Source organism: Pelodiscus sinensis, chromosome 28 (genome assembly GCF_052426305.1).
Source record: "Pelodiscus sinensis isolate ZL-2025 chromosome 28, ASM5242630v1, whole genome shotgun sequence".
Taxonomy (NCBI): domain Eukaryota; kingdom Metazoa; phylum Chordata; order Testudines; family Trionychidae; genus Pelodiscus; species Pelodiscus sinensis.
In genome coordinates this window covers 15318019-15342313 of record NC_143079.1, presented here as the reverse complement: position 1 = coordinate 15342313, position 24295 = coordinate 15318019, and the positions used below count along the sequence as shown (strand labels likewise).

The 24295-nt window shown below is 56.0% G+C and overlaps 1 protein-coding gene across 1 annotated transcript in view; it reads right to left on the bottom strand.

The window, feature by feature from the left end:
• Positions 1-24295, bottom strand: part of ADD2 (adducin 2) — a 119433-nt gene that overhangs the window by 21872 nt on the left and 73266 nt on the right. Inside the window, exons 2-9 of the mRNA XM_006129099.5 lie at positions 16868-17098; positions 15823-15958; positions 14426-14577; positions 12543-12623; positions 11372-11521; positions 8780-8923; positions 7478-7576; positions 1284-1460 (exon numbers count right to left, since the gene is read on the bottom strand). Coding sequence (XP_006129161.2) covers positions 1284-1460; positions 7478-7576; positions 8780-8923; positions 11372-11521; positions 12543-12623; positions 14426-14577; positions 15823-15958; positions 16868-17065 — 1137 coding nt within the window. The 5' untranslated portion in view covers positions 17066-17098. The remainder of the gene's footprint in view (positions 1-1283; positions 1461-7477; positions 7577-8779; positions 8924-11371; positions 11522-12542; positions 12624-14425; positions 14578-15822; positions 15959-16867; positions 17099-24295) is intronic.

Here is a 24295-nt window from a genome sequence, read left to right as displayed (position 1 = left end):
GCTAACAATGTGTGTGTTTGCGGGGGAGGGGGGCAGGAAGCTTGCACAGCTGATTGCCACCTCCTTGCTGCTTTTAGGAAGCTGTATTGCAGCTAGCACGGGCCCACATGCCTGGGCTGCAGAGCACGCCCCTGCCCTGGCTGCTGCCCTGGCTGCTGGGCAGACACTCACCCCAAGGGTCTGGTTCTTCCCATGTAGCTTGGGGAAAGGGCACAGAAGCCCCAGTCCACGGCGCAGACCTTCAGGCTGGAGCCGGAAATGGGGTGAGGAGGCCGCAGAGCATGGGCCGGGGGAGGCTGGGAGCCCCAGGCAGCGATTCAACAGCCCCGGAGCCGGTGGCCGGGCCGGCTGCGGGTGCCCACTTGCAGTGTAGACGCGCCCTGTGTCAGCCGCACTATTCTTTGCGCACGGCACGACCTAGCGCCACGCTGGGGCTCTGGCTCAGCACCTCAGCCCCCCCCTGGCTGTGCAGCCACCCTGCTTCCCAGTTAGTCCTGCGTTGGGCTCAAGGCTGCAGTGGGGCAGGGTCCCCCCCCTCGGCCTGAAGCTACCAGGGCTGGCAGTGGGGAGTCTCTCCGCGCTGGCCCCAGCATGGAGCTGCCTGGCACAGGAAAGGGGCCCCTGCTCACCATCCCCAGCAGGGAGCCGCTCAGGTAAATCTGAGCACCAGCCACTCACCCCACCTTGAGCTCCCCCTCCCCCTGTGCAGAGCCTGTGCCCCTCTTATACCCCAACCCCCAGCGCTGGAGCCCTCCCCAACCTGGAGCCTCCCTCCTGCACACCAAACCCCTCATCCCCAGCAGAGTCCTTCCACCTCAACCCTCTGCCCCTGCTCTGAGCCCCTCAACCTCAGCCCCACCTAGAGCCCACACCCCATCTGGAAACCTCCCCCTCCTGCACCCCAGCCCTGGGCCCTCCGCCACTCAGAACCCCTCCCTCCATGAATCGTTATATGCACCAGCATGAGGGCGATGTGTTGCATGTCACCTCTGTGCCTCACGTCCGCGCCACATCGGTGCACAGAACAAAATTCATTCCGCTCAGGGGGTGGAAAAATCCAGGGGGGATCAAGAGGGAAGAGACTTCAGAGAAATGCTTCGTTCCAACAGCCGCGATCTGTTCACTGCTCGGCAGGCCTAGCACGCAGTACCTGGGGCTCTCCCGCAGCCCTTCCGGTCTCTGGCTGGCTGCCTTCAGCAGGTTGGCCCAGACCCCGGGAGCTCAGGGGCCCAGGAGGGAGCGCGGAGAATGACTGGCTCCGGCTAACCCAGCTGGAGACTCACCAGGTTGTCCAGCATTCTCATGAGCGCCTCGAATTCATGCTCTCCCAGGCGGCTCTTCTGCATGGGGCCGAACGTGCTCCCGGCCCATCGGACTGAGCCAACGTCGTGGGGCCGGTACTTCTCCCGCTCCAGCACGATCAGATTCTCGGCTCCCCCCGCGCTGCCCAAGGCAGAGACCTAGAGCGAAGCACAGAGAATGCAGCCCCCCGAGCAGCTGCTGGGAAAACAGCGAAAGGGCCAGATTCTCGGTTGGGCTCCACCCCACCCCCCATGTGCTCTGCAGAAAGGGGAAGGATGCTGGCTGGCAGAGAATTCCCTTGGGGGAGGGCAGTTCCCCACCAGCATAAAGCCGTGAGGTTGGGCTCCTGCAGCAGCTACTCGCCAGCCCCGCGTTGGGGGGCGACTAGAGTTACCTTCCCCCAAACTCTTTACCTCACGCACCCCTTACCTCTGTCCATGCCGCCCTCCACCGTCTGGAGCCAGGGCTGCACCTTCAGGAGCAGGGACACAGACAGAGGTAAGGGGGGCAAGACTGGGGCCACAGTTCGGGGCAAGCATGGTGCCCTGGTCACGGGGCCAGCCTGTGGGGCTGGGAGCAGAGCCCCAGGTGTGGGGCTGGCAGCTGGGACACAGGTGCAGGGTCAAACCAGAAGAGCTCTGGGAATGCGACGGGCAGCTGGGGCCCGGAGCAAAGAGTCTCGTGATGTGGGGCTGGCATCCGGGACCCTGGGCGTGGGCTCACGCCAAGAGCAGGGCCCCGGGCATGGGGCTGGCAGCTGGGGCCAGGAGTAGAGCTGGTGTTGCTCCCTCCCCACAGATTGGGGATCCCCGCGGGGGGGATCTCAGGGCGAACGTCCCCTGCCCTGAAACGCTTGCCACGGGCGACGCTAAGCCTACGAGCATGCAGGTAACTGGGTTTGCAACATCAGTCCCAGCTCGCTATGTACCGCGGATCTTTTCCTCTGCAGCGGGCCAAAGTCGCCACTGCCGGGGCCTGGCCCCCATTGCTGCACTTCCGAAGGCCGAGATACGTGTGCACCCGCATTTACCGGCCCCAGAGCTCGGAGCGTTCCCCACCTGCCCCAGGAATCCCGGGGCCTTACGAGGGGGCACAAAGGGGAGACAGGAAACGGGTGGCAGCCGCCCAGGAGCAGCAGCACTATCCCAAAGCCCTTTGTCGACACAGCTGCCTGCAGCCCGATGTATTCCCCGCCCTTCACCTGCAGATGGCTCCCAGGCTAGTGCCAGGCACTGACCTCATTTTCCCTGCTAAAGAAGTAGGTCGCGGTGCAGCGGGGAGGCAGCAGCATGTATAATACATGACACTGATTGCAAGCGAGCTGCCTAAGCAGGGCCCTACACTGATTCGGTGCAGCCGTGCCAGCTCCGTGCTGCACAGGAGGAGCAGAGCAGGAGAAAGGCAGCATCAGTATGTTGCATTCTCACGCTTTGCTGACAAGCTGCCGCTTAAAACGCGAAACAGAAACCGACCCCAAAGGAAACCTGCTCTAGCTGGAGGCAGGACTGCGGGAGGCGTGGCTCTTGGCACGGAGCGAGATTCAAGCCCTGGTCCTGGTGCTGATAATGCCACAATCTTCTGAGCTTGGCCCTGGTACCACCCCCATGGAAAACCTGAGCTGCTGGATGACAGCTCCCTCCTCCCGCCAAACCTTCCGACAGGCCGGTTTAGTCCACGTGGCCAGCAAGAAGCGAGGAACAACCCAACCCCCGATTATTCCCAGGTCTGTTCTTCCCAGCGACTGTGCCCAGTTCGCCCGGCTGCTGTACTTTTGTGTGTGCTGGGTTTATGAGGCTCTGGGTGAGGGGCTGAGTTGGTGATCCCAGGGTGTCTGCGGATAGTCTAGCTGGCTGATGTTTGTCTGAGGGAGGTGGGTTTCTAGACATGCTGGTTGAGACCACTAGGGTTGCCAGGTGTCCGGTATTCTACCGGGCCGTCCGGTATTTGCGCTCTCTGTCCAGTAAAAAAAATCAGAGAATCCCGGAGACGTGCAATGTGCAATGTCCGGTATTTTCTGATTTTTCCGGCTGCGCACCGGAGGGAAGCCTGGCAGGGGCGGCGGGAGCGGATGGAAGGCGGGGCCACGATCAGCGCTAGGAGCCTGTGATTGCACAGAAGCCTCCCTCCCAGCCACTCCCTCCGCCCCCTCCAGGCTTCTGTGCAATCACGGGCTCCCAGCGCCAATCACAGCCCCGCCTCCTCGCCTGGGAGTCCCAGCTGGGAGGCGGGGCCGCGATCGCCGCTCTGGGCACGTCAGAAGCCTAGCGGGGCGGGGCGAGTGGCTGGGAGGCGGGTGCGATCGGCGCTGGGAGTTCTCTACAGTCATTTCAGCTGCAGGATAAAAAGGAGTTCTTCTAAATTCTTCTATAGCCTTAGCTTTAGAGGAATAGACAACAATGAAAATTGCATGCACATTTGCACCATTACTTCTAATTCTCTTTACATAGAGATGTGCAGGATGAAGACTGTTTTTAATGAAGTTAAGTATTAAACATAGCATGTGTGTTTGTGGCAGTTTTTTGTTTTGTTTGTTTGTTTTGTTTTGTGTTTTGCTCGACACATTTTTAGCCCGCGTGTTCGGTATTTTTTGGGAGACCATCTGGCAACCCCAGGGACCACTGTTGTACAGAATCATGCTGACTACGGTCATGCCCTAAGCACCAGCCAAGAGATAGGCCCCAGTGGCTTAGTCCCCATTCCCTGCCCGAAGGCGCTTACAAGCGGAGCACCCAAGACAAATAGGGCAGGGGAAGGGCCACAACACACAGTCAGAGCAAACACGGGGGTGGCAGCAGCCAATGCCACGTTTCACTTCTTAAGGGCAGGTTTAGCTCAGGTCAGGAGGGGATCAGCGGCATGGAAAGAAACAGGAAGGGAGGGAGGAAGGAGAGTGAGAGGGACGGGGCGGAAGAGAAGAGGGTGAGAGAGGCAGGTGTGGAGGAAAGCACTGGTCCCCTTGGGTGTTTTAACATCAGCAAAAGGCCCCAGCGTGCCAGCAAAGCTTGCTCCTCTGATTGGCACTGAAGCAGAGAGTTTGCCAGACCACGGGAGGTCAATATTTTCTAGCAGCATTACCAACACTTCCTCTGCTCACTGGGCTCTTAGGGTCTGTCGACACTACAAAGTTAATTCAAACTAACAGCTGTTAGTTCAAATTAACTTTCATAGGCGCTACACATGCAAACCGCTAGTTCAAACTTAAGTCGAACTAGTGGAGCGCTTAATTCGAACTAGGTAAACCTCATTCTACGAGGACTAACACCTAGTTCGAATTAAGTCCAGGCAGTCCCCGACTTACGCGGATCCGACTTATGTTGGATCCGCAGTTACGAACGGGGCTCCCCGGAGGACACGGACTGCGGGACCTCGCGATCCTGCCGCCCGTGTACTCCGGGGCTTTCTCTGCGTCTCCCTGGTCTGCAGACCAGGAAGACGCGGAGCAAAGCTGCGGAGGGGCTCGGGCAGCGAGGCAGCCCAGGCGCGCCTGGGCTGCTCTGCTGCCGGCTTCCCCGAGGCTTTGCAAAGCCGCGGGGGGGCTGCCTCGCTGCCTCGCTTTGCAAAGCCTCAGGGAAGCCGGCAGCCGGACAGCCCAGACGCCCTGCGGCTGTCCCGCTGCTGGCGTCCTCAGAGGCTTTGCTCCCCGTCTCCCTGGCAGACCAGGGAGACTGGGAGCAAAGCCACGGAGGACCCAGGTGGCGGGACCGTGGTGCGTCTCGGTCCGCCACCCGTGTCTTCCTGGTCTGCTGGGGTGGGGGGGGGCGCAGCTAGTACGCCCTCCCCCCCCCAGCAGACTAGGCTTTTCTCCAGACGCCTGTGGCAGAGCAGCTGGGGCACTGCCGGTTGGTCCCGCAGCGTCGCTCTGGGCGCTACTGGACCAACCCGGCAGCACCCCAGCTGCTCTGCCCCAGGCGTCCTGATTCAGCCGCTGCTGGTCAGTTTCAGCAGCGGCTGAATCAGGACGCCTGGGGCAGAGCAGATGGGGAGCTGCTGGGTTGGTCCAGTAGCACCGAGGAGCGGCGCTACTGGAGCAACCCAGCAGCACCCCAGCTGCTCTGCCCCAGGCGTCCCCAAGTCAGCTTCTGCTGAAACTGACCAGTGCTGACTACAGGAAGCCCGAGACAGAGTTGCTCTGCCCCGGGCTTCCTGGAATCAGCTGCTGATCAGTTTCAGCAGCAGCTGACTTGGGGACGCCTGGGGTTCTTAAGTTGATTCTGTATGTAAGTCAGAACTGGCATCAGTTTCAGCAGCAGCTGAATCTGGACGCCAGTTCCGACTTACACACAGATTCAACTTAAGAACAAACCTACAGTCCCTATCTTGTACGTAACCCGGGGACTGCTTGTAGTTCGAATTAAGGGCTGTGTAGCCACTTAATTCAAACTAGTGGGAGGCTAGCCCTCCCCAGCTTTCCCTGGTGGCCACTCTGGGCCAAGCCAGGGAAACGCTTCTGCCCCCCTCCCGGCCCCGGAGCCCTTAAAGGGGCACGGTCTGGCTAACTGAAATCATGCCGGACCACAGGTGCTGCTGGACTAGAGAGTGCCAGACTAGAGAGAGGTTCAACCTGTAGTAATAATTGTAACTGCCACTGCTGCAGCTCCAACACAGCGCGGTGTTTGCAGCCAAAGACTCTTTCTGGATATGGCTCTGGCTGACACTTGCGACATCCTTACTGTGAGTCTCACAGCAAGTGCACCAGGATGGTGGACTGACGGTGAGGCTCCCCGAGCCCAGGGAACACGTGCTGTGCCTGAAACCCCGTCCTTTGCCACGTTACACCCTCACTTCGACTGTGAGCTTGTCAGGACCGATTGGAACCTGATCATGTTGACAGGGGAGCAACGCCACTGACTTCGGTGGAGTTATTCCTGATGGACACTGGTGTACGCAAATCGGGGCCACTGTCTTTTATTCAGCATTAAAGTGCTACTCACTTTTATGGCACCCTATCAACAAGGAATAATTGCCACAAGTGATGCAGCACCTCGCCCCATGGGAGCTTCGGCTGAGCTGTAAAGACTTAGAGGGAGAAGTTTCCAAACCAGCCTTTGCTAATCTCTGCTCTCACTGACATCCATGGTAAAACTCCCAGAGACTTCAGTGGGAACTCATCTAGGCCAACGGCAAGCCCTGCAAATCCCAGTCAGTAGTGGAGGAGAAGGCAAAGGTCCAATTCAAGTTCAGCTGCTGAAACACACGACTAAGGGAGGAGGGTACGAAAACCTCGCCAGCAAATAAAGCTGGAAAAAAGAGAAGTTGGTTTCCGTCCCGACGCCAGTTCCAGGGATCGCCCAGTAGAGGGGGATACATGATCAGTGCAATCTAGCCAGACGGTCCTCTGTCTCCACCCAACTCCAGTGCAAGCCCTAGTTATCTGCTCCTTGGGGGACAGCTCCCACGGGTGAACACAATGCAGCCAACTACGCACGCCAAGCACTAGAGTAAGTCCATGGCTGTGGCTGGAAACGCCGCAGTGATGCTACTGCACAGTCTAGTACTTGGGACGGCTGCTGGAGTTCTTCTCGCAGTGGTAAGTTGCAAACAGAGGATGCAGCGTGTCTGGCTTGCAATGACCCTGGTCTCTCCCCATATTAGTCATTCGGGACACAGACGTGGCTTAGGAAATCAGCCCGGCGCGTCTGCCTGTCAGTCTGTACGGGTGGGGAACAGACAGGGAGCAGGCAGTTTCATCTTTATCTTATGGGAGCCACTGCGACTCTGCGGTGACAGGGGGCATAAGTCCTCGGGGGGCTGGCTAGCTGGAGTTTGTATCTAAACTAGACAGATGAGCCGTGTAGCAAAGCACTGTCACAGCGAGCAACTTGGGGAACACACGGACGAGGGTGGAACAGAAGAACGGCCAGACTGGGTGAACCACACAAAGTCCAGCCCAGTGACCTGTCGGCCAACAGTGGCCAATGCCAGATCCCCAGAGGGAGGGAACAGAACAGGTAATCCTCACGTGATCCCTGTCCTGTCACCCACTCACAGACAAACAGAGGCTAGGGACACCATTCCTACCCATCCTGGCTAGTAGCCATTGATGGACCTAACCTCCATGAATCTCTCTAGCTCTTTTTTGAACCCTGTTAGAGTCCTGGCCTTCACCACATCCTCTGGCGAGGAGTTCCACAGGTTGACTGTGCATTCCAACCAGCTGCCCAGAGGAGTCACTCACCTGGATCTCACAAGCAGCCTGCAAGTGAAAGGTTTTATAAAAAGCTTCCTCCACTGTGTCGCCTAGCGTGACCACACCGTGATTTCGCAGCACCAGGATCTGCAGGGGGAAGGAAAAACAAGCTGATGCAGCCATCTCCAGTGAATCCCTGGCAAAAAGAGGCTCAGAGACACAGGCCAGCAAGAAGTTTGGGGGGTTGCCCAGCACCTGAAGGTCTCGGGAATGACTTCCAGGCTCTTTCAGCTCACAGTGTGTAAGTGACAGCAATGTTACGCCTTTGTCACATCCCAGACGGTGAGTCGTTCTGACACTTTGTGTGGTTCACTGGCCATCTCCTTCCAATCTACTGTTGGTGGCTCTCCTCTTGCTGTGTCTGGCCCCAGAAAAGCTTTAGGAATCAAAGCCCAGGTATGTCAGGACTCCCTGCAGTCCCTGGATGAGGAAACTGAGGCACAAAGTGATTGGGTGGCCCAAACTCACACAGCAGGACAATAGCTCAGCCAGGTTAGGACCCAGATCTCTCAGTCTGGTGCTTTAACCACAGAAGGGGCCAGACTGTCAGGACAAGCCCAGGCCTAGTCTCGACCCGGGTTCCCTCTAATTTTTCCCACTCCTGAGCGGAATTAATTTTGTTACGTGCACCAATATGGTGCAATTCATGTGGCGAGGGTGGGGCCGGGGGGTTCTGAGTGTGGAGCGGACTCAGGCTCGGGGCAGAGGGTTGGGGTGAGGTGGGGTGCAGGCTCTGGGGAGGGGCCAGGGCTAGGAGCTCAGGGGGTTGGGGTGCAAGAGCTCTGGCTGGGAGGTATGGGCTTTGGAGTGTGGCTGGGCAGAGGGTGAGGTGCAGAGGTGTGGGGTGGGGGCTTGGGACCAGGCCGTGGTAGGGGGGCTTCAGAGCCAGGGGGTTCCAGGGCCAGGCAGGTCTGAATGCAGCGAGGGGAGAGAGGTCCTAGAACAGGCCACCTGGGCCTCGCAGGGTCGATTCAGGAGGGCCAGGCCACAGCAGGGGTCCAGGGGCAGCAGCAGGAGAGGGCTGGGGCCAGGCCACAGTTTCCTTCGCAGGGGGGAGAGGTGCCTGGAGGCTAGGTTGGGGGAGGAGCAACGTGGATGCTTTGAATACCCGCACAGCGCTAACTAGGCAGCTGCGTTTCCGTGCAGCCTGCAGGGAACTCAGGTCTAGACCCAGATCCGAGTGCCACCTCTTCAGCCCAACTCCAGTGAAAACATCACCGGCCGAGCGGCGTGAGCCGGCTCATCGGACGCAACGTCTTTCCGTGCAGGGAGCGCCTCTCTTCCTCTCACCTTGCAGGTTGGTCCAAGGCACTTCTGTAACTCGATCCTGTCCGCCTCGTCCTCCATCTCGCCGTTGAAATCGAAGTACACCATGCTGCCCAGCAGCAGTGCATCGTGGGAGACAGGGAGGATGCCGCATTTCATGGCAGACACCTGGCGCGCAGCGAGAACACAGGAGGCAAAGGGGAAGATCAGCATTTTGGTTCCCTCGAGTTGACACTAACGCAGCTCTCGCGAGTCTCTGCTCAGCCTTCACACCCGCACCCTGTGGCCACAGGAAGGCCCGGCTGTTGCACTTTCACCGCCCTGATCCTGCATCCTGAGCATCCTTCTCCTGCTCTCTCGGTGCAATCGACAGGAGCTGAGGGTGACCAGCATTTCTCAGGAGCGGCCCCTCAGGTCAGTGGTTGCATCAACTGATCAATTCATGGGCACAGGAAGCAAGGGAGGTTTAGCAGGTCTGTGGAGTAGGGCTGTTAGCTATAGTCATGTACATGGTTAGCCCAGAGGCCTAGGCGGAGGCAGCAGTGCGGCGGGGCGGGGGGCTGGAGGGAGCCAATACACCCCGGGAACTGGCTTTTAAGCCAGCTCTTCATGTATGTCAGCTCCACAGAACTGCCTTCCCCCTTCCTTGCTGCCTCCTACAGAGGTGGGGGGGGGAGGCGGGAGCCAGTGCTCCCCATAAACACCGGCTTTGCAGAGCCGCTTCCCCTGCACTGCTGCCTCTGCATCAGAGGGAGCAGCGTGGGAGGGGGGCAGGCGGGATGCCAGCGTAGCCCCTCTCTCTGAGGAGCTCCGACCCCTGTGGACAGGGGCTGCTACCGCTCCGTGCTGCTGCCTCAGATACAGAGGCAGCAGTGCAGGATGGCGGGGGCTCCCTGGAAGTGGGGCCGGGAGTGCCCTGGCTGGCGGCCCCGCCCCCAGAGATTATTGAATAATCATGTAACCAATAAGATTTTGTGCAATTACACGATTATTCGATTAAGCAGTGTCTAACATCCCCAGTGAGGAATGAGCCTCTGCCATCAGCACCAATAAAAGGAACCTGGGAACGCTGCAGTTGTGTAGCAGTCGCGTATTTTGGCCTTTTTTCTCCCAGGGGTGGCACCATTCACTCACTTTCATGCATCGCACCCACCCGCAGCTTCTGCGGCCTTGCGTCACTTTAGCAGCGTTAAGCAACGGACTGAAGGTCGGTCAAATGACGTTCGGAGGGAAGACTGTTTATTTATGAACTAGCGGAACACAAATGTATCGGAGAAGGGCTAAAGTGAGGGGCACCTGGAGCCCATTAGGAGGGCTATGCTTCGTCTCAGTGCGGCAGACACAGCCCCGTTCTGTGTAACCCCCCTCCCCATGCAGGGGCAGGTAGTCTCACAGCACCCCTGTGCGTCAAGTATTATCCCCACAGAACGGGGGAAACTGAGGCAGCGAACCATTACACAACTTGCCCAAGGTCACGTCGTCTGGGACCAAGGTGGCACCAGAACGCCCAACTCCAGAGTCCTAGCCCTTTGAAGGGTTTAATCATCTACGCACAAGCAAAGACCATGTGTGCGCTCAGGGGACGGGGGAGGTATTATCAATTCCTGGGTACGGTTTTGAAGAGCAGGTTGAATGAATCCCATTCGAGACTCTGCCTCACCGAGCACAGCTCTCTAACTGCCCGTTAAGAATGACGCTAGGTCGTAGGATGACCTCGTGCGGGACTTTTGGTCTAGCAAAGTCACTTCCTTTGAGTTTTGTCCCAGGATCCACAAATGCTGTGGCTGCCAGGCACATCCTCCTGGGCCGATATTAGTTCGTTTCCCTCCAGAAATGAACCTTAGTACCACTGCGTCGGGGGGGAGCCGAGTTAGTCTGTAACTGGAAAAACTTCAACAACAACAAACGGTCTTGTGGCTCCGAAGAGACTAACAAAACGTGGATGGTGTCGTGAGCTTTCGTGGCTCAGGACACCATCCACGTTTTGTTAGTCTCTACGGTGCCACGAGACTATTTGTTGTTGTTGAAGTTTTTCTTAGTACCGCCGTGCAAGAGGCCACTCTCCTGCCACTGAGAGCAGCCTCCGAGGGAGTGATGCGTTTGAGAGACTCCTGGAGCAGGGAGGTCCCGCAAAGATCTCAGCACCACAGAGACGAGTCATGTGTTATTAATGTTACACAATTAACAGGGAGCCTGAACTAAGCCTGGGATTCCTCACTCTCCCGACCTCTCTCCCCATGTTCAGAGAACTCTGCAGTTCTCTACAGCAGCAATGCAAACCATGGGAAACCGTGCAGCGAATGAGGCTGAGAAGTAAACCCTCTGGGCCTGGGTGTTACTGGGGGTACGGGGACAGGAGCAGAGCATTCTGGGTGTGAGGAGCTAGCCTGAAGGCCCTTATGAATAAATTACTGCAGGGTTCTCCCTGTGGTCCTACAGGGAATGTTAATGGGACCTTCGCCACCTCAGGTTAGCGCCTGTGAAATCGGGGTCACCCTGAGCAGCTTCAACACTATTATCCTCTCTCTCAGCTTCTCCGCCCCAGCCCTGGCACCTCAGCAGCCCAGAGCTGGCCAACGGAAGGAGGGAGCAAGCATGGCCGAAGGGGCTGCTTACTGCGGCGGCGGCAGGCGTGTGCGAGTGGACGATGCATCTGACATCGGGTCTGGCCGCGTAGATGGCTGAGTGCAGGCTGAATCCTTGCACGTCGACGGGGAAACTGGTGCTGCCTTGCTCCACCACTTCGCCCAGGATGTTCACTTTAATCTGCAGCGAGAGGGAAAGCGGGCGGCGTGAAAGTACAGATTTACCCGGGAGGCGAGAGGGATCCACACTCCCCAGGCTCACTCCAGATCCGCAGAACGCCTGCTCCCTCGTCACCCCATTGGCGCCACCTTCCGGATGGCTCTGCTTTCCAAGAACATGGGGTTCCCTTCCAAAAGATCTGCTCTAGAAAGTATTTTGGAGAAGTTCTACGGCCTGCGTTCTACAGATCAGACTAGACCATCACAATGGATCCTTCTGGCCTTGGAATCTGTGAATTAAGCCAGTGAGATAAGTACGGGGTATAGGTCAGGTCCTGGAGAATTGTAGATTAGCTGGGATTGCAACTTCCAGTGCCTCGTGTTGGGGAAGAGAACATCCATCGGCATACGGGGGAGTTAGTGAACATCCAGGGTACGGCTACACTACGGAGATCAACCCTCCAAAGGTCAACCTTCTAGCATCCAATTTAGTGGGTCTAGTGTACACCCCCAAATCGAACTCTGAGGGTCCTGCGCTTCTCATTCTGCGAGGAGCAAGGGAAGCCGGGGGGACTGTGTGCTCCCGTCAGCCTCCCGCAGTGTAGACGCTGCGGCAGCTCGGCTTAAGGGAAGCTGACTCCAGCGATGCATTTTGCCTGGCTGGATGGCATACATTAAGCCAACCTGTCTGTCAGGAGATTGGTTTGGCTCCATGAGCAGATGAAGCCTCCTTATAAATAGGAGGTGGACAAAATGTTTGGAGTTTCAAAATGGTGATGAAAAAATGTAAAACCCTGAATTTCAACCAAGCAAGGGTGAAAGGGGGAATATTTCCCCATTTATTTCTCTCCCCTTTGCACCACAGTTTTCAAACCACTCGGGAGCAAGCCAACATTTTTCAAACTTCAGATTTTTGAGAAATATGGTGGGTGGAATTTGTAAACATTTTTCATGATGTTCGGTCTTTTTATGAAAGCATCTCTCAAGAATAATTCTTTGCCATCAACTGCTTCTAAGGTGGTCCTGTTATTTAGCACACTCACCAGGCTAGAAGCGGTGACTTCACTACACGCAAGACCTTTAGGGCTGATTAAGAAGTGATCCTGTTCTTTGCTGACACGCAGCTGCCAAAAGAAATGCACAGGAAAGGGGAGAGAGAAAAGAGGTGAGTCAGGGTTAAGTGGGCAGTTTTCAGTAGCATGTGCCTCTTTAGATCACTAAGAACATCTGTCTTTTCTCAACGACAATAGAGGTTGAGATTCAAAAATTTAACATTTTAAAAACCGTTATAACAACCAGCTGTCAACATCACATTTCAAATGGCACAAGGTAAATCAGCTTAAAATCAACAAACCCTACACCTGTTTTTACTCTTCATTCACTCAACAAAGTCTAATTCAAAAGTCTCGATCACTGGATTTTGACTTTAGTAAGTTCTCACGCCGCATTTATTGGTTAATTTCAACTATTATTGATGGAAATATTTTTTCATTGGCTTGTGTGCCTGCGATGACATTGATGTTTACTGATAAAAGTCTAATCCTTCCAAACCTTACTTATAATGCTAAGAGACCAAACCCAATTCCTTTCATCTGCATTTCCCTTTCAAACCTCCAGTCTCAGATCACTGAGAAAATCAAACGTGACTGATTAAGCTTGGTGTCAATATTGTACGATGAGGAAGAAACTGGAAAGCTAGAAATTGTGGCTGAATCAAAACAGAAGTTAGTGTCAGAAAAATTCAAAGAGGACGGTGCTGTACGCTTCATGATCACGCACCACATGAATGTGCAGGAGCTGCCAGCTGATTTATTTCCTAGCCTGGGGGTGGGCAAAAGGGCCTCTGTGGGTAGGATCCCAGCCCGCCAAGCGGCGTGATCCAGCCTGCAGAGGTCCTGCCACTCCCCTGTGCCCAAGCCAATTAGGGCCTGGGGGAAGCGCATGACGTTTCCTCCACCCTGTCAGGAGACTTTGCACGCTTCCCCATCCCCAAGCCCTGATTGGCCTAGGGGCAGAAGGAGGAGCGTGCAAAGACTCCTCCCACCGCCAGGGGCATGGGCGCCTATGGGGAACCTCTGGGGGGGGGGGGCAAAGGCGTTCCTCCACCCCCAGACTAATTATAGTCTGTGGGTGGGAAAGCATCCTGGCCCCTCCCCTTCCGCTTGAGGTCCCACTCCTTCTGGTGGGGCCCAGGGCGACTTCAAAAATTTCTGAAGGAGCCCTTGGCAAAGAATTATTGCCCACCCTGTCCTAGCCTTTGATGACTAAGATGAAGGGGACTGGCGTTTCACACCAGTGTCTATGCCACTGTCTAGGTTTTTGGCTGTGTCTACTAGTTGTGTCTGGCCCAGGTGCTGAGTCCAGCTCCACTGAGTAGTGAGCAACTGAATGGCCTGAACGGGAATTCTTGTCTAACCAGCGGAGGAGTCAGGTCTGTGAACTCGGCCTGTGGAAGTCACAGCTAGATGCTTTCTGACCATGCACGTGTGCATTCGCATGAGCTAAGATCACGTCCTCTGATGCAGGGCATAGCTGAGCACACGTCAGGAGATAATTCACTTTGAACCTGCAACTCCCACTTATAGTATGTAACAGCTGACCAGGTGCTTAGGCATTGTAGGCTGGAGAGGGTTTTTTTTTCCTCTTCATCTGGCGTGTCATGGACGGAGGGTGCCAAGTGTCCCATTCCATCCTGCCCTGGCTACAAGGTGTAGTGTTAGCTGAGAGATGCCAGAGTTTAGATACTAGTCTTCCACGTGGAACTCCTTTTTTTCTTACATCCCTCCACTCTGGTAACTGGAGGACTGAGAACTCTATGCTTCCACCTCAGTTCCACACACGGAGGTGGAGAATGACAGCGTGCAGTCATATTCTAGCCTCAGTACACACCCGGCCCACACCCATGTACCCCGGGGGCCGCCCTCACCGTGACATAGGTGTTGCTGAGCTGCGCCCAACCATACAGGTCCAGGAGTCGGTAGATGCTGCCAACCTTGCAACGCATGAGCCGCTCCCCTTTCGCCAGGGCCAGTGACTCGGTGCTATGGAGATCGTTGATGGGTGTCACCGTGGAGAGACCTGAGGAGAAACAGAGATCAGTCAGCTGGTTTGCGGGGATCATGGCTAATAGGTGCTTTGGGAAGCAAGGAGGCTTTGGGGCTACTGGAATTGGTTCATCTGATCTCTATCTGTTCCCCTACATGAGAGACAAGATACCTCCCAGAACGCTCCAGTCTCTGGGGTCTCTTCTCTGAACCTTCACACCTTAACTCTCATCCCACAAGGGCCAGCCTCTGTCCTAGCCTGTGGATGGGAAGCACTGGAGAAAAAACACCAGGGGAACATTCTTCCTAGGCCCATTTTAAATGCAATTCAGTAGGGTTGATTTTATTTTTAGGATTCTCCCTTCTCCCCCTTAATTCTTTTTTGTCTCTTTACTCTATTTTTTTTAACACTTTGCCACTACAAAAATTAGGGTGGGGAGAGAAGGGGGAGGAAACATTGGGATGGAAAGGGAGATGTTTTGGTTGGTTAGAAATCTAGAACATTTTAAAATATTTACGTTTTGCAAAACATGAATTTTTTTTAATGGGCATTTTGCATCAAAAAGTAATTGAACCAAAAATTTCAGACAGCTCTAATGTTTACTCTTTTAGGGAATAACATTTAGGGTATTTAAATACCTTTTGTTATCACTTATTCAGGGGGAACATTTCTGTTGTTATCACTTATTCAACTCAAATTCCTGCAAAACAACTTGGGGGAAAGATGCTCTTTTGTTCAAGAGAGAGCTTCCCATTTCTTTGGTTAAAGGCTAGAAAAGTTCCAAGTTCTCTGATCTTCCAAGGAGACATCTAGGAAAACCAGAGAATGATTTGGTAGTCTTGGAGATTTTAAGATGAAAAACGAACAGGGGAAACCCTTACAACAGAGTCAGCAAAGTACAGACTTTAACACAGCAGCGGGCCGGGCACAGTTGGCCAGGGTTAGCTCCTGGTGGACTGCCTTGGGAAGCGATGTTCTGGTTCGCACCACTTCCCTCAGCTCCCATTGGCCAGGAACGGTGTTCTGCAGCCAATAGGAGCTGCAAGCTGCCGTGCCTATGGAGACACAGGTAAATAAAGTGGCAGTGGCCAGCCAGGGGCTAACCCTGGCGTAGCACCACTGTTTTATTGCACACCCCTGCTTTAAGGCCTGCTTTGTCCGTCATAAAGAAGTGGAAAAGAGGCACAAAACCCCAGCATTGCCTGTCTGGTAACCTGGCAACAAGCCAGTTCTCCCCCGCCCCCTCCAACCCTAGAAACCGGTTATCCTCCAACATACTGATGGGAGAGCTGGGGAAGACGGAGGGAGCGGTGCTGGCCATGAAATCCGCGATCTGTCGCAGGGCCCAGATGTTGGAGTTGTTCCCTTTCTTCATTTGTTCTTGGATAAGGCTCTCCAGCTCCTCTCTGAAAGACTGAAACAGCCCGGCAGGCAGTGAATCGTCAGCCATTTCACACGGCAGCGCCCACTCCGCCTGACAGCCACGCTGTGAACTTTGCAGAGCCAGCGTCTTCCCGGCAAAGCAGGCAGCGCTCCTCTCCCAAGCAGGGCGCTTCACGACAAACAGGCCTCGTGCATCCCACGCTCACAGCTCTGCTGGGACAAGGGAACGCGCAGCGCCTGACCGAGGACACTGGGCATCAGCGGCTCTCTCTTTGCTCCATCTCCAAAGCATCGAGCATGCCTGGGGGACCTCTCCAAGAGGAGAAAGCCTCATGCATGCAGAAAGGGCTTTTAATAATGAGGGGCCCATCTCCATTTTCTATGTCCAACTTTATACACCTATAACCAGAGTTTAGCAGAGCTCCGGACCATGTTTATACAGGACTGGGGACAGATTTAGCAGAGCTCCAGACCAGGTTTATGTTGCTGCAAGAGATGAATAAACGCCCATCAAGGCATCCGTCACCTATGACAGGGGCCGGATTTCAGCAGAGCTCTGGACCATGTTTCCAAGGGCCCATCACTCACAACTGGGGCCAGATTTTAGCAGCGCTCCGGACCACGTGTGCACGGGACCAACACCCATGACAGGGGCTGGATTTCCGAAGAGCCACGCACCCGATGTGCTGAGAGATTTTAAGAATTTGGCCACTCATTTTGATGGCTAAGTGGCCGGATCTGCAGAAATCCTGAGCACCTGCAGCTCCTATTGACTCCAGCTGGTTTCTAGAGCTGGGCATCCCAACAAATAAATAGAGGCCCCTGTACTTGAGAGCCCGCTAGTGGAGAGGCTAGGTCTTAGGATACAGAGACAGAATGGAGGACGCAATTCCCTGACTCCCAGCCCCTTATTTGGACATTGCCAGGCACTCTCACGCACTGGGCTCTGTAGGATCATGGTGACTCGTTTCTTCTGCTCCATCATGTTGAAGTCCTGCCGGAGATCAGCTGCCATGTTCCGAATGCGCAGATATTCCGGGTCATCCTCAGAGAACCGATCGAAGTAACGCTGCCCGTGGGGGGGCGGGGACGAGACTGGGGGGGACGAGACTGCCTCGGGGGTGGTTTCGTTGCTCATCTTCACGGCTGTCTAGACTTTACTCCTTGGTACCTGTGCATAGAGACAAACGGATCAAGGGTTGCCATCATGACAAAACATGTGTTTATTCATCTCTTGCAGCAACATAACCCCCCACCCATGTGGGGATCCCCCACTCCTTCCCAACCCTGCCCCGCCTCTTCCCCCAAAGACACGCCCCTGCCTTGCCCAGAGGCCCCACCCCCCATTCGCTCCTCTTATCCATGCCTCCATCACTCACTGCTTTTCCCCTTTCCCCCCTTCCCTGTGTGGATCAGGTGGGCTTTGCTTGCAGAACCAGGGCTTGGATATAGAGAGGAGGTAGCCCCAGCCAAGTAGGGACTGATGCGGGTGATGTCTCGGTACCTCCCTGACTTCCTCACCAACAGTCACTAGAGTTCAGGTGTTCGGTCAGACTCCATCAGGTCTCCTTTTAGACCAGACTTTCTGGCTAAAAACCAGCCTCCAGGCCAGGCTATGATAACAAAAGCCTGTGGTTTCTCTGATAATTTCAATGCTAGAGATTCATATTCTCTGAGGGCACGTCTACACTAGCCCGCTAGTTCGAACTAGGGTGGCTAATGTAGGCATTCGAACTTGCAAATGAAGCCCGGATTTAAATATCCTGGGCTTCATTTGCATGTTCCTGGGCGGGCGCCATTTTTAAATCCCCTTAGTTCGAACTGACTGCCCGCGGCTACACGCGGCAGTCAGAAGTTAATCTGAACTAAGGACTTAGTTCGGATTAACTGTTACACCTCATTTCAGGAGGAGTAACAGTTAATCCGAACTAAGGACTTAGTTCAGCTTAACTTCTGACTGTTGCGTGTAGCCACGTGTAGCCGCGTGTAGCTGCGTGTAGCCGCGTGTAGCCGTGGGCAGTCAGTTCGAACTAAGGGGATTTAAAAATGGCGCCCGCCCAGGAACATGCAAATGAAGTCCAGGATATTTAAATCCCGGGCTTCATTTGCAAGTTTGAATGCAAATGAAGCCTTAGCCACAAGCCCATAGCGGAGCTCTTGCCAGCCCCATCCCGCCAGGGAGAGACTTGCTCTTTGCAAGCCACTACCAAGCTGGAAGCAGGCAAGCTGCACACCAAGGCAGCCTGTACCCCAGAGAGGGTGGCAGACGGCCCTACAGACCGAGAACTGCCCCTGCCTAAAGGGAGAGTCTTTCCCAGGAGCTCAGTGACACTGAATGGCATTCACCCTGCCGGGGGCTGGACACCTTCGCTCGGTGCTCCCTGGTGTTTCACAGAAAGGGACTGGCTCACTGGGGCAGCAGCAGAGTCTGGGCTACGGCAGAGGCCGATGGGAGCAGAGAATGTGAAACACTCTCATTGTAGAGCCCATGGGCGGCGGGTGAAGACCCAGCTGGGGAAGGCCCAGCCCCGTCCCTTCCGCCCAAGGCCGCCCCTGGAGTCCACCCCCACCCCAATCCTTGCTGGCCATTTGGAGGACCAGGGTTGCCGTGCTGTTGCCCCCACCCCAACCCTCCCTGGAGGCTAGGGAGCAGGGTGGCCATGCAGCAACCCCAGCCCTGCCCCTGTGGCTGGGGCAGCCGGCCTGCCATGCCGTGGCTCCAACCTTTCCGGCGTGTTGGCAATGCTGTGCCTTCCCTTGCCTGCGTTACTGGCCACTTCCACACTGTCCCCTTCCCCTCCCCCACCCCAGTCTCCAGGGGGTTTCTCTTCCACTAGCCTAAGGCGAGGGGCGAGTGTAGGGATTTAGTCTCACTGCAGACATGGAGACGCTCAGAACCAGGCTCATTCTCAAGCTTTTAGTGCAGCTTGGAAGAGCAAAGCCTCCCTCCGGCCGGCAAACGAGTCCTTGGCATGCTGGCCTCTCCCGAGGGGGTTGGGGATTTTCTCCAACTTCACAAAGTGTTTTTCTGCCGCAGGCCTCTGCTCCCCTGTCCTGCTGCCTGCCCGCCCCTCCGCCGCGTGCAGACTTTGCAATTAGAAAGAGAACCGCACTGGACAGCAACAGAAGACAGGCCTGTTGTGCAAGACCCAGCTGGCCCCATCGCGCCGCCCTCGCAGGCCCCACGAGCCCGACTGTCCTGAACTAAGCTTGAGCCTTGATTGACACGGTCAGCCTCAGCTGCAGCCTGGCCCTTCAGGTGAGTATCAGAAACAGATCCGCTGCCACCAGCACATGTGCTGCAGTGTCGGCAAGTCGCCCTGCGTTGACAGGCGAGACTAGAGCAACGAGGCACGCCCGACTGCGCAAGCCAGACAGGTTCACAGCCGCCCGCCTGCTCAGGGCACCGCACGGCTGATGGAAAATGTGAGGCGGACAGACCCATTCGGAACTCTCCCGGCATTTTCCCACAGGCCGCTCAAGGGGAGGGTGCGGAGATGAGGGAGGGAGGCGCAAACTTCCTCCCTTCCCGGAGGAAGAGCAGTCTGGGAGCGCCCTTTCCGATCTCCTTGGCCCTTGCAGAATGCAGGAGGGTGAGGGGGGAGAAGGATCTTTGTGCACCCCTGCAATCTGCCCCTTGGTGCTAGCACCCTCGGTAGAGGTGGCACATGGCTTGGCGCAGAGGGCTCAGAGGAAGCTTGCGCAGGGAGTGGGGATGCTGGAGGCAGAATGGCGCGCTGCCGCGAGGACAGAAAGCCCACGGGTGCTGGCAGCCAGCCTGTGTGGGCGAGAAGAGCGACTCTTTCCTGGCAGCAGCATTTCTGCCGCACCACAGCTCCCTCGGCTGCTGACATTTCTGCATCTGCCAGGGCCTGGCTTTGCTACTTGCGCATTGGTTTCCCCCAGGCTTGTGCTGCGGATGCAACAGCAGCAGCAGTTCACGTTGACAGAGCACTCTTTGGTCCCAGGGTCCTTTCAGTCCCCATGCAAATGCAGCCACTTCTTGGGTGGAGCGAGGCACTGCGGAACCGGGCTACAGAGCGTGTTAGGGCAGGAGGTGAAGAAGATGATACCAGGGCTGGAAGAGACCTCAGGAGTCATCGAGTCCAACCCCCTGCTCAAAGCAGGACCAACCCCAACTCAATCATCCCAGCCAGGGCTTTGTCAAGCCGGGCTGTAAGGCAGCAGGGCCCCACCGCCACAGCACCTCCTGCTGGTCACCCTGGGAATCCATTTTCAGCTCTGGAGCGCCCCCTTTTGGCCGGCGTCTCGCCCACTGGTACCTGTTTTCCTCGAATGCTGTTTAAGAGCCATGGCACGTCCCTCCCAGACCGAGTCATCCTCCCCTCTGGGTATTGCCCTTCCTAGAGGACACGCTGGGGTCCTTCCCTGCTGGGAACCCCCAAATCCCCTATGCCCACCTTGTCTCAGTGACCCCCTGCCAGTCAACATCTCACCCCTACCTCAGGGGCACACGGCCGTCTGACATGGCCTCTCAGCATTGGCCAGGGGTCGGGGACCTGCTGCCTTCTCTTGCCCTGGCTGCCTCCCTGCAGCCCTAGCACCCTGAGGCCTTGCTTCAGGCCCTGCAGCCTGGGAGTTTGCCTGGCCAGGCCTCCCCAGCTCTACCTGCCTTTCCCCAGCCCTGCTTGAAGTCAGGAAGCCAGGAAGCCTCCAGCTTCCCAGGCAGCCTGGTCCCTCCTGCTCCACAACCAGAACAAGAGTGAGTCTGAGGCTATGTCTACACTGGCGGGTTCTTGCACAAGGACGGCCGTTCTTCCGCAGAGCGTCCACACTGCCCGCCTGCTCCTGTGCAAGAAGACTTACAGTAAAGCGTGGGAAGAGAGGGCTTCTTGTGCAAGAGCTGCACTTTTTTCTAACAAGTGTAAGCTCTCTTGCACAAGAGGGCAGTGTGGACGCGTGGCAGGGGTTTCTTGCACAAGAGAGCGTCCACACTGCCATGGATGCTCTTGCGCAAAAGCACACGGTTGTGTGGACGTGCTCTTGTGCAAGAAGCCGCCAGTGCAGACATAGCCTGAGCGTCCTCCCCGCCAGAAGCCTGCGTTTATACTGCCCTCAGCTGGGCCCGAACTGGCTAATTCCTGCCTCGGCTGCTGGCTCCACTGCTCCAGCCTTCTCCTTGGCTGGTTTTAATCCCTTAAAGAGCCAGTGCAGGGCAGATGCCTCATCACACGGGGCCTTAAAAACCTCTGAGGTTAGAGACTCCACCCCCTCCCTAGGTAACCCATCCCAGCGCTTCCCCACCCTCCTAGGGAAATCGTTTTTCCTAATATCCAACCTCGACCTTCCCCACTGCAACTTGAGCCCATTGCTCCTTGTTCTGCCACCTGCCCCCACTGAGAACAGCCTCTCGCCAGCCTCTTTGGAACCCCCCCTCAGGGCGTTGCAGGCTGCTCTCCAATCCCCCCGCAGCGATGCAATGCCGGTTTCCCAAGGTCCCCTAATGGGGGAGCCGGAGGGTGGCTGATTCCAGGTAGCCTGAGGTGAGGAGTTCAGGTGTGTCATTAATTATGAGGACAGTGCAGGCTGGGGCTCAGGTAGGCTGAGGATGCTCCTACCTTGTGATGTTCCCTGTGTAAACTGCCCGGAATAAAGCTCTTTGCCAGGCCCAGGGCTGTTTGGGGAATGCTGCCTCTGCCGCTCACCCTGCACCTGTGCCCTCAGGAAGGCTCGCCGGTACCAAAGCGATGGGTACGGTGCAAGAGTCTGAACAGAACGCTGATTCTGCAGGAGGAGCCCCCTTGGGAATCCTTCCCCCCCACTCTGCTCCCCTTAGAAACCCTTCCCCCCTCCCACGCTGCTCCCCTTAGAAACCCTTCCCCCCTCCCACTCTGCTCCCCTTAGAAACCCTTCCCCCCTCCCACTCTGCTCCCCTTAGAAACTCTTCCCCCCCCCCCTCCCACTCTGCTCCCCCTGAGGAACCCTTCCCCCCACTCTGCTCCCCCCCCTCCACTCTGCTCCCCCTGAAGAAATCTCCCCCCCCCCCCGCTGCCTCTTAGAAACCTTCCCCCCACACTCTACTCCCCCTTAGGAATCCTGCCCCCTTCCCTGCTCCCCCTGAAGAATTCTTCCCCCCCCTCACTCAGCTCCCCCTTAGAAACCTTCCCCCCCCACTTTGCTCCCCCTGAGGAATCCTGGATTTCTCCATGAAGCTTTCCCCTCCAAGGCCATCCCAGCCCCGCCCTGCTTCACTGGCCAGCACACAGAGCAGCAGGGCGGGGGGCATTGAGGCTGGTGCACATCAGTGCCGCGCCAGGGAGGCAGGGCTGGCAGGCCAAAGATTTAATGCGGGGGCGGGGAACCTTTTTTGGGTTGGGGGCTGCTGACCCTCAAAAATGAGTCTGGGGCTGCACATAAATGAGAAGCCACCTCCCCTCCCCCCAAATCCTCACCGACATGGCCCCCGACTGAGGAGGAGAAAGACTCTCCCCACATTCCCCTCACACACCAGAGTCGAGGGGATCCCAGGCCAGTAGATTGGTGCTCCAGCCCCGCAAGGGTGGGGAGCGGGCGGGGAGGGGCTTGAGCACCAGCACGAGCTCCTCATTGCTGGGGGGGAGCCTGAGCCTCAGGAGCTTGGTCCCCCATCCCTGATTTAAGGGATCGACACGATGCTTTGGTCTGCGGCTAGACATAAACTGCCCATTCTCTTTTCACTACACCCATCGGTTCCCCTCTTCTTCTGCCGCCCCATGATCACCCGCGAAAGGGAACGTCTCTTCTTTCCAGCGCGTCTTTGTGGCTTTTTCGTCCCAGTCTGATTTTTCCCCTCGGAGAGGCTGGCAGCCTGTCTGGGGATGCTTTCTCCCACAGCAAAGGGGCCTGCTGGAGATTACCGGGCTAGGGGGGATTTGAACTCTGATCAATCTTCCCCATGCTTCTCCGCATCTCTTGCTGAGGGAAGAAGTAAAGCTCCCTGGTTTCCATGGTGAAGGCTGCTCCAGAAATATATGGTGCAGGAATCAACCCTCCACTGAGAGGACTAAAGCGGCGTGAGAAGCCTTAGCCGCATCTAGTTGCTATGCTGAGATTTCTGCGTACAAAGGAGGAGCCCAAAAGGCAAAAAAACCCACTTTTTTCCCCTTTCCTGCCAAGTTTTTCATTATGTGCTCTGGAGAAAGCTTGCACACTGTATAATAAAATATGCTGCACTTCTTGCTGCACATTATGGTCATAACACAGGGCCTGTCTTTTCCAGTTGGGCTTAAACTCTGGGCAGTAGATCAATGTGCCCCTAAAAGCATTTGCCCATATATATATATTTTTTTGCATTGGTGGCTGCATGCTGGAGCTACGTTTTCTCCCTAGCCCTTTTCAGCTCTGATTACATTAAGAAGTTATTTACTCCTTCCCATAACACAAGAATGAGGGGCCATCAAATGAAATGACTAGGTAGCAGATTTAAAACAAACAAAAGGACGTACGTCACACAAGTCACACAGTCAACCTGTGGAACTCCTCGCCAGAGGATGTTGTGTAGGCCAAGACTATAACAGAGTTAAAAAAAAGAACTAGATACATTCATGGAGGACAGGTCCATCAATAGCTGTTAACCTCTGCTGCTCAGGATGGGCAAGGATGGTGTTAATGTTCTCTCTACTTTTTCCATCTGTGTGTAGAATAAATTTTATGTGCACCAAGGTATGTGCAGATGGGCACCGCCAATAGAAATACATGCTGCTGGCTGTGGGTGCTCTGCTAATCACCTGGGCGGCATCTGAATCTCTCTCAGCATACAGGGAGCACTGGATGGTGTCTCTAGGCTCTGTTTATCAGAAGCTGCGAATGGATAATGGGGGATGGATCACATGAGGATACCCTGTTCTGTTCATTCCCTTTGGGGCATCTGGCATTGGCCACTGTGGGCAGACAGGACTCTGAGCTAGATGGATCTTTGGTCTGACCCAGTCCGGCTGTTCTGATGTTTTTCCTCTCCCCCATCAGCTGTGAAAGACCAAACCACATGCCTGGTTTTCAGATGCCCCAGCCTGGAGCAGGTTAGCCTAGGACTCCTGACTGCTCTGCTGCTGCCTCACCCCCATGAAACCATTGGAAGTGGGGAGGTGCTTATGGACAGCCAGGATGGCTGGGACCTCAGGGAGCCTTAGGCCTCTGCTGCTTCATGAAGGCCAGCTCACTGCTCTGCATCCCTCATCAGGCCAAGAGGCCCTGGTTTTGGAAGGTCAGACTCCTCTTTCCCCAGCATCTGCAGAACGGAGTCGTTTCCCTCCGCCTCCGCTCCAGTGAAAAAAGCATCAGCCTTGTTGCCTAGTTACCCAAGACTTAAGGTACCACAGCACCAGGGTGCAGCTGCCTGCTGCCTAAATCCAGACAGCTGGGCTGGTAA